The sequence below is a fragment of the Hyla sarda genome, chromosome 6 (genome assembly GCF_029499605.1).
Source record: "Hyla sarda isolate aHylSar1 chromosome 6, aHylSar1.hap1, whole genome shotgun sequence".
NCBI classification, from domain to species: Eukaryota; Metazoa; Chordata; class Amphibia; order Anura; family Hylidae; genus Hyla; species Hyla sarda.
Window position 1 is genome coordinate 283492483 of NC_079194.1, and position 13647 is coordinate 283506129.

At 44.5% G+C, this 13647-nt stretch overlaps 1 protein-coding gene across 1 annotated transcript in view; it reads left to right on the forward strand.

The window, feature by feature from the left end:
• Window positions 1–13647, forward strand: part of EFEMP2 (EGF containing fibulin extracellular matrix protein 2) — a 46893-nt gene that overhangs the window by 26402 nt on the left and 6844 nt on the right. Inside the window, exon 9 of the mRNA XM_056528531.1 lies at window positions 12991–13117. Within this exon, the coding sequence (XP_056384506.1) occupies window positions 12991–13117 (127 nt within the window). The remainder of the gene's footprint in view (window positions 1–12990; window positions 13118–13647) is intronic.

The window sequence follows — 13647 nt, forward strand, 5'->3', positions numbered from 1 at the left end:
TCCCATTAGCAGGATTCCTGCAGGACCAGCCCTTAGGGTTACTCCGCCCCTAGACATGTTATCAAAGGATAGGGGATAAGATGTCATCGCGGGGGTCCCGCTGCTGGGGACCCCCTGCGGCACCCCAGACATCCGGTGCATGCAACGAACTTCGCTCCGTGACGGATGACTGGTAAGGCAGAGGCTCGTGATGTCAGAGTAATGCCCCCTCAATGCAAGTCTATGGGAGGGGGCGTGACGGCATCGAATGGCCGTGACGTGGTGCACCCAACGCTCTAAACAAATGCCGGGCGCAGCAGGGAGAACGTGGGAGTCCCCCCGGGATCAGACATCTTATCCTTTGGATAGGGTATAAGATGTCTAGTACCCCTTTAAGTGGAAATCTAGGATGAGTTCCCACCCTTTTTTTCCCCCTGATTTCACTTGACACTAATGATTTTCCTCATTCACATTGAGGGACATGTCTTCTGTATGCCTCCCTATGAATGAGAATTTCCAAATGCCCCAAATGGGAATGTGATATGGCGGGGACAATTGTAAACAGCTGTAGTCAATGACAAAACCCAGGGCTCAAGTCCTGCAGGAACGCGTGGGAACTGAGTTCCTGCACTTTTTCCACAACAGGATCACTGTTCCCATTAGCAGGACCAGCCCTTAGCTGGAAATCTTGGGTGAGTTCCCACACTTTTTTCCCAGGAATTGACCAATGACAAGACTAATAACTATTGGGCCAATAATACATATGATTAACGGCCCTTATCGGTTTGCTCAACTTTGAACCAGATATTCCTATGCAAGGAACATTTCTGCTCACCGTATGATCTGTGGATGGTTTCATACGGTTACATAGTACAGTTGAAAAAAATACATATGTCCATCGTTTTTAAAGGGGTACTCCCGTGGAAAACTTTTTTTTTTAAATCAACTGGTGCCAGAAAGTGAAACAGATTTGTAAATTACTTCTTTAAATATTACAGAGGAAATTATTTTCTTTTTGGAACACAGAGCTCTCTGCTGACATCATGACCACAGTGCTCTCTGCTGACATCTCTGTCCATTTTAGGAACTGTCCAGAGTAGGAGAAAATCCCCATAGCAAACATATGCTGCTGCGGACAGTTCCTAAAATGGGCAGAGATGTCAGCAGAAAGCACTGTGGTCATGATGTCAGCAAAGAGCTCTGTGTTCCAGAAAGAAAACCATTTCCTCTGTAGTATTCAGCAGCTAATAAGTACTGGAAGGATTAAGATTTTTTTAATAGAATAGAATTTTACAAATCTGTTTAACTTTCTGGCACCAGTTGATTTAAAAAAAAAAAAAGTTTTCCACAGGAGTACCCCTTTAACCAGGTTCTTACTGGAGAACGCCATGGCCATGAGGGCAGGCTGTACCATCTTCAGTTCCAGCGTGGGAAGACGCAGGCGGTGCTGTTGTCGAGGCAACTGTTCCAAGAGGTAACTGTACCAAGCTCAGTGAAGTTCCTTGCACGAGTTCATCAGAATAGGGCTGGTGCAGGTAACTTCGCTGAGCTTGGAACAGTTACCTTGTGGAACAGCTGCCTTGACAACAGTATCGCCCAGTGTGGCCTGCTTCGTGTCTCCCCAGGCTTAAAGGGGCACTCCGCTGCTCAGCGTTTGGAACAAAATGTTCCGAATGCTGGAGCCGGGAACTCGTCACGTCATAGTCACGCCCCCTCCCATAGACTTGCATTGAGGGGGCGGGGAGTGAGATCATGAGGGGGCGGGGCTATGACGTCACAAGCTCCCGGCGCCGGCTCCAGCATTCAGAACAGTTTGTTCCAAACTCTGAGCAGCAGAGTACCCCTTTAAGTAGCTTATGGTACTCTGATTACACACTTTTTTACAGTTCCTTGATATGAGGGTTTATATTTTGTCTGATCATTCAGAGAATCGGTCTCATGGGCGTGAACTTAATTTTAATAATTGGGAGTGACTCCCATCAGGTGATGGGTGGGATCATACAGTCAGGGGGTGTAAATGTTAGACATTGAGGGGCGTGTCTCCCTAATACAAACCCCCCTGACTGTATAATCCCACCCATCAACTGATAATCACTCCCATTATTAAAATTAAGTTCACGCCCATCTGACTGATTCCCTGAATTGTCAGACAAACTATAGACCCTCACATCTCAGGAACGGGAGGGCGTATCAAGAAACTGTAAAAAAGTGTGTGATCAGGACACCCTAAGCCAGATTTTTCCTAATGGGCCTGTAATGCCAAATTATGTCTTAAAGGGGTACTCCGCCCATAGACATCTTATCCCCTATCTAAAGGATAGGGGATAAGATGTCTGATCACGGGGGTCCGGCTGCTGGGATCTTGTGCACGGAGCAAACTTCACTCTGTGCCTGATGACGGGCGATACAGGGGGCAGGAGGATTGTGATGTCACTGCCCCGCCCCCTTGTGATGTCACATCCCGCCCCCTCAATGCAAGTCTACGGGAGGGAGCGTGGCTCCCACCCCACACATGTAAGGCAAGTAAAATACCTAAGAGAACTTGGCATCAGAGGCACGATAGTGGAGAACCCCTTTATTCATAATGAAATCTAAGGCTTCTTTCACACAACATCTAATGCGCAGGGGGCAGTCATCAAGAAAGCAAGGTTCAGCCATGTTGGATTTTAACATTCACATGGCGGTGAAGTTTTAGGGCTTTATGACATTGAGTGATTACTAGCTGAACGGGACCAGCAATGAGCCATTCGCTCCTCCTGATCACTTCTTTTTGACCTGCTAAAAAGACATGTTTCGCACGCAGCACATCCTCCCCCCATTCGCAATCTTGCAATGATGGAACCTTGTAGGCTACATTGCGCATTGGTGCTTGTATTAGGGCACTAAGGGCTCCCTTGGCCGACCTGAATGTACATGTTTATGGGGAGTTGGAGCAGATACTCAGATGTACAGAAGTGTTTCCCAACCAGTGTTCCTCCAGCTGTTGCAAAACTACAACTCCCAGCATGCCCGGACAGCCGAAGGCTGTCCGGACATGCTGGAAGTTGTAGTTTTGCAACAGTTGGAGCCACACTGGTTGAAGAACAGTGGTGTATAGGCCAACCATGTCTAATAGCTGTCAAAGAGAAAAAGACCTTTGAATTCCTGGCGCTGCTCGTGTGGTCATCAGAAGCGGAGAAAGACGGCGAATAGTAAACCTCAGATGAATGACACTTTATTTCTTCAAAATAAAAATAATAAAAGTGTGGATGACGCGTTTCAAGGGGGGCTCCACTCTTCCTCAGATCCTGTGTGTGTTCAGTCATTATTTCTTCACACAGTGACTCAACACACACAGGATCTGAGGAAGAGGAGAGCCCCCCTCGAAACACGTCAGCCACACTTTTATTATTTTTATTTTGAAGAAATAAAGTTTCATATTCATCTGAGGTTTACTATTCGCCTTCTTTCTCCACTTCTGATGACCACACGAGCAGCGCCAGGAATTCAAAGGTCTTTTTCTCTTTATTTGGATACTTTCTTCTGGACGAGCTTCCTGCTTGCTTCCTGGGACCCCCCCCCCATATCCCCCCCCCACCCCCCACCCCCCGACACAGCAGCTCTGTGGATTTCAGTGAGTACCCCAGTACGGGGTGATATGCGCTTTTAATACTATCTGGTGAGCACCCACCTATATGACCTGTGGGTGTCCCCCACATTATTTATTTCCTCCTATCTAAAGGGTATCACGCAAGGCGCCGCTTTTCGTTTTTTTTTTTTTCTTTCTTTTCTAATACCGGTCAAGTCATTGCTCGCGTACAACCCTGATGGCAGATTTACAGACAGATATATAGGGAACTTTATCTCGCTCTTCCTTGTGTTCACTTATAGAATTCCACAGAATCTTTTCATAAATCGAAGTCGCTAACTTTGTTTTGTCTAGCGAGTCGGGACAGCCATGTTCTGATTTGTCTGATTTTAATCATAGACGCCGAGACGATTCCTGTCTGTATGTCCTTGTATCTCTGAGAGCGGCAGACAATGTTAAAGGGGTACACCGGTGGAAAACTTTTTTTATTATTATTATTTTATTTTTATTTATTTTTTAAATCAACTGGATAAATAATAAATTAAATAAACATGAACATGTTCAGAATGCCTGGGGGCCGGAGATCATGGGGGGCCCAGCGGCCTGACACTCCTATTAAGACTATACTGGAAGTGGGATGATGAGAGATGGATTTATACTCAAGCATTTTCCCAGTCCTCTATTAAAAAATCCTGCGCATCAAATCTGCGTACGTGTGAAGGTACCCTAAGGGTGGATTTAAAGGGGTACTCCTGTGGAAAACTTTTTTTTTAAATCAACTGGTGCCAGAAAGTTAAGCAGATTTGTAAATGACTTCTATTAAAATATCTTAATTCTTCCAGTACTTATTAGCTGCTGAATACTACAGAGGAAATTATTTTTCTTTTTTTGGAACACAGAGCTCTCTGCTGACATCATGACCACAGTGCTCTCTGCTGACATCTCTGTCCATATTAGGAACTCTCCAGAGCAGCATATGTTTGCTATGGGGATTTTCTCCTGCTCTGGACAGTTCCTGTCAGCAGAGAGCACTGTGGTCAGACAGAAAATAAAACCAAAAAGAAAAGAATTTCCTCTGGAGTATACAGCTGCTAATAAGTACTTGAAGGACTAAGATATTATTTAACAGAAGTAATTTACATATCTGTTTAACTTTCTGGCACCAGTTGATTTGAAAAAAAAAAGTTTTTCGCCGGAGTACCCCTTTAATTTGAGGCGGAACTTTGTTTTGGTTTACCTACATTCCTTTATGCTGTATAATACATTGTTTTGCCAATTGTGATTGGGTCTTCGATCCCTTATGTTATTTTCATGCCCTTATTTTTCTGTTTGTTTTGTAAACATAAATATTATTTATTAAAAATTACAGTTGAAAATAAATAAATAATTTGAGGCAGAAATTCTGCCGTGTGAATAGACTTGTCTGGACTGTGACCATTCTAACCCTGCCCAGGACAGAGCAAAATGAGAGTTATCAACATAGCCAAACGAGAGTTATCAACATAGCCAAACGAGAGTTATCAACATAGCCAAACGAGAGTCATCAACATAGCCAAACGAGAGTCATCAACATAGCCAAACGAGAGTCATCAACATAGCCAAATGAGAGTTATCAACATAGCCAAATGAGTCATCAACATAGCCAAACGAGAGTCATCAACATAGCCAAACGAGAGTCATCAACATAGCCAAACGAGAGTCATCAACATAGCCAAACGAGAGTCATCAACATAGCCAAACGAGAGTCATCAACATAGCCAAACGAGAGTCATCAACATAGCCAAATGAGAGTTATCAACATAGCCAAATGAGTCATCAACATAGCCAAACGAGAGTCATCAACATAGCCAAACGAGAGTCATCAACATAGCCAAACGAGAGTCATCAACATAGCCAAACGAGAGTCATCAACATAGCCAAACGAGAGTCATCAACATAGCCAAACGAGAGTCATCAACATAGCCAAACGAGAGTCATCAACATAGCCAAACGAGAGTCATCAACATAGCCAAACGAGAGTCATCAACATAGCCAAACGAGAGTCATCAACATAGCCAAATGAGAGTTAACATAGCCAAATGAGAGTTATCAACATAGCCAGACGAGAGTCATCAACATAGCCAAATGAGAGTTATCAACATAGCCAAATGAGAGTTATCAACATAGCCAGACGAGAGTTATCAACATAGCCAAACGAGAGTCATCAACATAGCCAGACGAGAATTATCAACATAGCCAGACGAGAATTATCAACATAGCCAGACGAGAATTATCAACATAGCCAGACGAGAGTTATCAACATAGCCAGACGAGAATTATCAACATAGCCAGACGAGAATTATCAACATAGCCAGACGAGAATTATCAACATAGCCAGACGAGAGTTATCAACATAGCCAGACGAGAATTATCAACATAGCCAGACGAGAATTATCAACATAGCCAAACGAGAATTATCAACATAGCCAGACGAGAGTTATCAACATAGCCAGACGAGAGTTATCAACATAGCCAGACGAGAGTTATCAACATAGCCAAACGAGAGTTATCAACATAGCCAGACGAGAGTTATCAACATAGCCAAACGAGAGTTATCAACATAGCCAAATGAGAGTTATCAACATAGCCAAACGAGAGTTTGTTTTTGTACAAAACGACTTGTACTTTTTAATGACAAACATTTTACCATACAATGTATTGAGATACAAGAAAAAGATTTTTTGTGGATGGTTCGAAGAGGAGTTAATGTCATTGTCGAGTTGTTATCAATCTTTGCTGTTAATAGTTCATGATTCATCTCAGATGAACCAAATCATAGACATATTGGAAGTGACTGCTCAGAATTCTGCTCCAACTGTTGGAACTCTTAAAGGTGTACACCGCCCCTAGACATCTTATCCCCTATCCAAAGGATAGGGGATAAGATGTCTGACTGCGGTAGTCCCGCCGCTGGGGGCACCCACCTGTAACGGCTTCCAGAACCGCTGGAGGCCCTCAGGCTAATACCATCCCGACCACAGGGACGTAAGATCGTGACATCATGACTCCGCCCCCGTGTGACGTCACACCCTGACCCTTCAATGCAAGTCTATGGGAGGGGGTTTGACAGGTGGGTGCCACATGGTAGAATGCAGGGATCCCCAGCAGCAGGACCCCGGCGATCAGACATCTTATCCCCTATCCTTTGGATAGGGGATAAGATGTCTAGGGGCGGAGTACCCCTTTAAAGGGGTACTCCACTAGAAAACATATTTTATTTTATTTTATATTTTAAATCAACTGGTGCCAGAAAGTTAAACAGATCTGTAAATTACTTCTATTTAAAAATCTTAACCCTTCCAGTACTTATCAGCTGCTGTATGTTCCAGAGGAAGTTCTTTTCTTTTTGAATTTCCTTTCTGTCTGACCACAGTGCTCTCTGCTGACACCTCTGTCTATTTTAGAAACTGTCCAAAGTAAGAGCAAATCCCCATAGCAAACCTCTCCTGCTCTGGACAGTTCCTGACACGGACAGAGGTGTCAGCAGAGAGCACTGTGGTCAGACAGAAAGGAAATTCAAAAATAAAAGAACTTCCTCTGTATTATACAGCTAATAAGTACTGGAAGGATTAAGATTTTTAAATAGAAGTAATTTACAAATCTGTTTAACTTTCTGGCACCAGTTGATTTAAAAGAAAAGTGTTTTCCAGGGGAGTGCCCCTTATACACTGGACCCTTGGATGGAGACCTCCATTGGTGGTGACACCATATGAACGGTCAGATGTTTCTTGTTCTCTTGTGTTTGGATGCTGTGACTCTAGAAATAAACCTCCACTATTTTAGGAGCTCCACCATGGAACGCTGTATAAATAGTTTGCTTTACTTTCTAATTTGACAAAAAAAAGCAAATATTGCTGTTACCGCTCCTCTCTGCTGGATTGTGGTTTCTTTGGCTCCTGTGTTTTCTCATCCTGCCAGAGCGAGTCTATCATGGACCTGCATGAGCGGGCGCAGTCATAACAGACTATTATGTGGGAGACTGCAGGAAGCCTCACATCGGGGGGCCGCCTTCTGGTGGGATAGGCCTGTTAAGCGGAGAAGGCAAAAGTAATGATGCGCGAAGTTTATTATTTTTTTACTAAGTGCTAATGTGGTACCTGTAAGGAGGAAGAGAGTGAGTTCAGGCTGAGTGTAGTAGTCTCTTAGGTGAGGGGACTATGTCACGTGTGGCAGGGTGGTCTGCCTACGCTGATGAGTCCCCTTAGATCAGTGGTTCTTAACCTTGTTGGAGGTACTGAACCCCACCAGTTTCATATGCACATTCACCGAACCCCTTCTTAATAGGAAAAATAAAATATGATTTTTTCAAATTCAAAACATAGGAGGAATATATTTAAGTATATATTTATACATAGGTGCACAAAATGAACAAAACCATTAAGACACATTAGGCGCAGGCAGTGTTCCCCCACACATTAGGCAGGCAGTGTTCCTTAGGCGCAGGCAGTGTTCCCCCCACACATTAGGCGCAGGCAGTGTTCCCCCCACACATTAGGCGCAGGCAGTGTTCCCCCACACATTAGGCGCAGGCAGTGTTCCCCCACACATTAGGCGCAGGCAGTGTTCCCCCACACATTAGGCGCAGGCAGTGTTCCCCCCATACATTAGGCGCAGGCAGTGTTCCCCCCATACATTAGGCGCAGGCAGTGTTCCCCCCACACATTAGGCGCAGGCAGTGTTCCCCCCACACATTAGGCGCAGGCAGTGTTCCCCCACACATTGGGCGCAGGCAGTGTTCCCCCACACATTAGACGCAGGCAGTTACATAGTTACATAGTTAGTACGGTCGAAAAAAGACACATGTCCATCAAGTTCAACCAGGGAATTAAGGGGTAGGGGTGTGGCGCGATATTGGGGAAGGGATGAGATTTTATATTTCTTCATAAGCATTAATCTTATTTTGTTCCAGGAATGTATCTAATCCTGTTTTAAAGCTGTTAATTGTTCCTGCTGTGACCAGTTCCTGAGGTAGACCGTTCCATAAATTCACAGTCCTCACGGTAAAGAAGGCATGTCGCCCCTTGAGACTAAACTTTTTTTTCTCCAGACCCCCTCGTCCTTTGGGGGGGTTTAACCTGGAACAGTTTTTCTCCTTATTTTTTGTATGGGCCATTAATATACTTATATCCGTTTATCATATCCCCCCTTAAACGTCTCTTCTCAAGACTAAACAATTGTAACTCCTTTAATCGCTCCTCATAGCTAAGATGTTCCATTCCCCATATTAGTTTAGTCGCGCGTCTCTGCACCCTTTCCAACTCCGCAGTGTCCCTTTTATGGACAGGTGACCAAAACTGAACAGCATATTCCAGGTGAGGCCGTACCAATGCTTTATAAAGGGGGAGTATTATGTCCCTGTCCCTTGAGTCCATGCCTCTTTTGATACATGACAATATCCTGCCGGCTTTGGAAGCAGCAGCCTGACATTGCATGCTATTCTGTAGTCTGTGATCTACAAGTACACCCAGATCCTTCTCTACCAGTGACTCTGCCAGTTTAATCCCCCCTAAGACATACGACGCATGCAGGTTATTAGTACCCAGATGCATAACTTTACATTTATCCACATTGAACCTCATTTGCCAAGTGGATGCCCAGACACTTAGTCTATCTAAGTCATCTTGTAACTTATGCACATCCTCTATAGACTGTACTGTGCTACAAAGCTTGGAGTCATCTGCAAAGATAGACAGTGTTCCCCCCACACATTAGGCGCAGGCAGTGTTCCCCCACACATTAGGGTGCAGGCAGTGTTTCCCCACACATTCGGCTGGCAGTGCTCCCCCACACATTAGGCGCAGGCGGTGTTCCCCCCACATTGCCAGCCTAATGTGTGGGGGGAACACTGTCTGCCTAATGTGGGGGAACACTGCCTGCGCCTAATGTGTGGGGGAACACTGCCTGCCTAATGCCCAGTGTTCCCCCACATTAGGTGCAGGCAGTGTTCCCCCACATTAGGCAGGCAGTGTTCCCCCACATTATGTAGCCCAGTGGTCTTCAACCTGCGGACCTCCAGATATTGCAAAACTACAACTCCCAGCATGCCCGGACAGCCAACGGCTGTCCGGGCATGCTGGAAGTTGTAGTTTTGCAACATCTGGAGGTCCACAGGTTGAAGACCACTGATGTAGGCAGTGTTCCCCCACAGACATACAGCCTCCAGCCACATACAGTGTACGGCTGGAGGCTGTATGCCTGTGTGCTGCCCACTTCAGTGCTCCAACCACCGCTCCGGCTATAGCAGTAGGTCTCGGGACCGGTGGTCGGAGCACCAAAGATGACGTGCCGATGGTCACTTACCAAGCTGGCCAGCGCGCGTCTTCCTCCTTCTCGATCCTCCGGTCCTCGGCAGCTTCGTTTCCATAGGCGCGCGCACGGGACGTCAACAATGGGGCCGCAGGGAGTTAATAGTGATGGGGGGAATTGCCCCATCACTACAGGACGGGCAAACACCGGCTCTGCTGGGGGCCCCGAGCAATTGCTTGGTTTGCCTGTCCTGTGGCGACCTCCCCCGCCGAACCCCCGAGACTGACTCACCGAACCCCTGGGGTTCGATCTAACCCCGTTTAAGAACCACTGCCTTAGAGCCTATACAACACTTTTGAAAATGAATATACAGTATACAGAGTCCTGACTGTCAAAGAACTGTACATATGTGACCATATTAACCCCGACAAGGAGGGTCGACCTGGTGCCATAAGTGCATTGATCAAACCAGTTGCAATAAGACCAGAATCCATAAAGATGGAAGAGCGGGGACTGGTTGTTTAATAGAGGACTGGGAAAATGCTTGAGTATAAATCCATCTCTCATCATCCCACTTCCAGTATTGTCTTAAAGGGGTACTCCGCAGCTCAGCGTTTGGAACAAACTGTTCCGAACGCTGGAGCCGGGTGCTCGTGGCGTAATAGCTCCGCCCCCTCGTGACATCACGCCCCACCCCCTCAATGCAAGTCTATGGGAGGGGGCGTGACAGCTGTCCAAACGCTGTTCCAAATGCTGAGCAGCAGAGTACCCCTTTAATAAGAGTGTCAATCCACTGGGCCCTCATGATCTCCGGCCCCCAGGCATTCTGAACATGTTCAGAGCGCCGCCTTTGCTAGGCTCCATTCAAGTCAATGTGAGATATATGGAGGGGGCGTGACAACTATGGTCGTTCTGTGCATGCGGATTACTGGGGGGCCGGGCCGGAGATCCTTTGGATAAGAGATAAGATGTATAGGGCGGAGTACCTCTTTAAATAAAAGCTACCTTCAGAAGGTGGCACCAGAGAGCTACTTAGTATATCCTCCTTCCCAATTACTTATGACTTTCTTTAAACAACCATAAGACCAGTGTGTCCCTACCAGGAGTCAGGACTTTTAAAGGGGTACTTGGATGGGGTACTGGTGGAATATTTTTTTATTTATTTTTTAAATCAACTGGTGCCAGAAAGTAGAACAGATTTGTAAATTACTTCCATTAAAAAAATCTTAATCCTTCCAGTACTTATTAGCTGCTGAATACTACAGAAAAATTGGTTTTCTTTTTGGAACACAGAGCTCTCTGCTAACATCACAAGCACAGTGCTCTCTGGACAGTTCCCAAAATGGACAGAGATGTCAGCAGAGTCCAGAGCAGCATATGTTTGCTATGGGGATTTTTCTCCTACTCTGGACAGTTCCTAAAATGGACAGACATGTCAGCAGAGAGCACTCACTGTGGTCATGATGTCAGCAGAGAGCTCTGTGTTCCAAAAAGAAAACCCATTTCCTCTGTAGTATTCAGCAGCTAATAAGTACTGGAAGGATTAAGATTTTTTAATAGAAGTAATTTACAAATCTGTTTAACTTTCTGGCACCAGTTGATTTTTTTTTTTAAAAAACAAAAAGTTTTCCACAGGAGTACCCTTTTAAATCCACCCTTAGGGTACCTTCACACGTACGCAGATTTAATGCGCAGGATTTTCTGCTTCAGAGTACTGGTTGTTTAATATAGGACTGGGAAAATGCTTGAGTATAAATCCATCTCTCATCATCCCACTTCCAGTATAGTCTTAACAGGAGTGTCAGGCCGCTGGGCCCCCCATGATCTCCGGCACCCCAGGCATTCTAAACATGTTCATGTTTAAATCCACCCTTAGGGTACGTTCACACATACGCAGATTTCAGTGTAAACTAAATGACTGAGCACCGCTTCTAATCTGCAGTTACAAATCCTGCGCATCAAATCTGCGCAGCATCCTGTACGTGTGAACGGACCCTAATTGTATAATTCCATGTCTCTGTTTACCATCAAAACTGGAAACAGGCCTAATCTTACATTATAATCCAGTACAGACATACCATAGGCCAGTGTTTCCCAACCAGGGTGCCTCCAGCTGCTGCAAAACTGCAACTCCCAGCATGCCCGGACAGCCGTTGGCTGTCCGGGCATGCTGGGTATTGTAGTTTTGAAACAGCTGGAAGCACCCTGGTTGGGAAACACTGCCTAAGGCTGGGTTCACATCACGTTTTTGCCATATTGTTTTCAATCAGTTTTTCTAAGGAAAACCGTATGGCAAAAAAACGGATGGAACAGTATAGGAAAAAGTAAACCGTATGCGTTTTTAAACTGTATACTGTTTTTAAAAGTGCATACAGTTCCGTCCGTTTTTATAAAAAAAAATAATAATAATTTTGTCCATTTTTAATGAGAGGGGTGTTGGGTGGGGACTTTAGGATGCAAATGCGCATGTGCAAAGTAAAAACGTATACAGTTTCCCATATGGAACTGTATACATGTGCGTTTCCCATTGACGTCCATGTAAAAAAACGTATGCGGTTGCTGTACGGTTTTTAAACCGGAGTCAAAACCGTGGTTGAGCACATTTTTGTCTCCGGTTTAAAAGCCGCATACGTTTTTTTTAACATGGACGTCAATGGGAAACGCACATGTATACAGTTCCATACGGGAAAAACGTATACGGTTTTTACTTTGCACATGCGCATTTGCATCCTAAAGTCCCCACCCAACACCCCTCCCATTAAAAATGGACAAAATTATTAAAAACGTATTTTTTTTTTTATAAAAACGGACGGAACTGTATGCACTTTTAAAAACAGTATACAGTTTAAAAACGCATACGGTTTACTTTTTCCCCCATACTGTTCCATCCGTTTTTTTGCCATACGGTTTTCTTTAAAAAAAAAACTGATTGAAAACAGTATGGCAAAAACGTGATATGAACCCAGCCTTAGACTGTAATCCCATGTTGCCAGCACCAATAACTATTACTGGAAACCTCATAACTTTACAGAGATTGATCATGATAAAGGGTCCGAGACATAGATGAATCCAATAATCCGACATGATCATTTCTCTTTTGCTATTGGCTGTGCTTTTGTTATGTGTTTGACTTTAGCAATTTGATTTTTTTTTAACAGATATCAATGAATGTGAGACAGGAACGGACACCTGCACAGACCAACAAAGTTGTGTCAACTTCAATGGAGGTTACCGCTGTGTGGAGAAGAACCTTTGTATTGAGCCCTATGTACAAGTGTCTGACAAGTGAGTTCTTGCAATAATATCATTAAAGGGGTATTCCAGGAAAAAACTTTTTTTTTTTTAAATTTATATCAACTGGATCCAGAAAGTTAAACAGATTTGTAAATTACTTCTATTAAAATTTTTTAATCCTTTCAATAATTATCAGCTGCTGAAGTTGAGTTGTTGTTTTCTGTCTGACAACAGTGCTCTCTGCTGACATCTCTGCTTGTATCGGGAACTGCACAGAGTAGAAGAGGTTTGCTATGAGAATTTGCTTCTAAACTGGGTGGTTCCCGAGACTGGTGTCATCAGAGAGCACTTAGACAGAAAAGAACAACTCATTTTCAGCAGCTCATAAGTACTGGAAGGATGAAGATTTTTTAATAGAAGTAATTTACAAATCTGACGTATAGAAGAATGTGAAATGAGCGGCACTCACCACGTCCAGATAGCGAAAAGCTTCTTTATTTCTTAAAGTGCAGTTATGACATATAGGTGCAGGGAGACAGGAACGCCGGATAATCCGGCGTTCCTGTCTCCCTGCACCTATA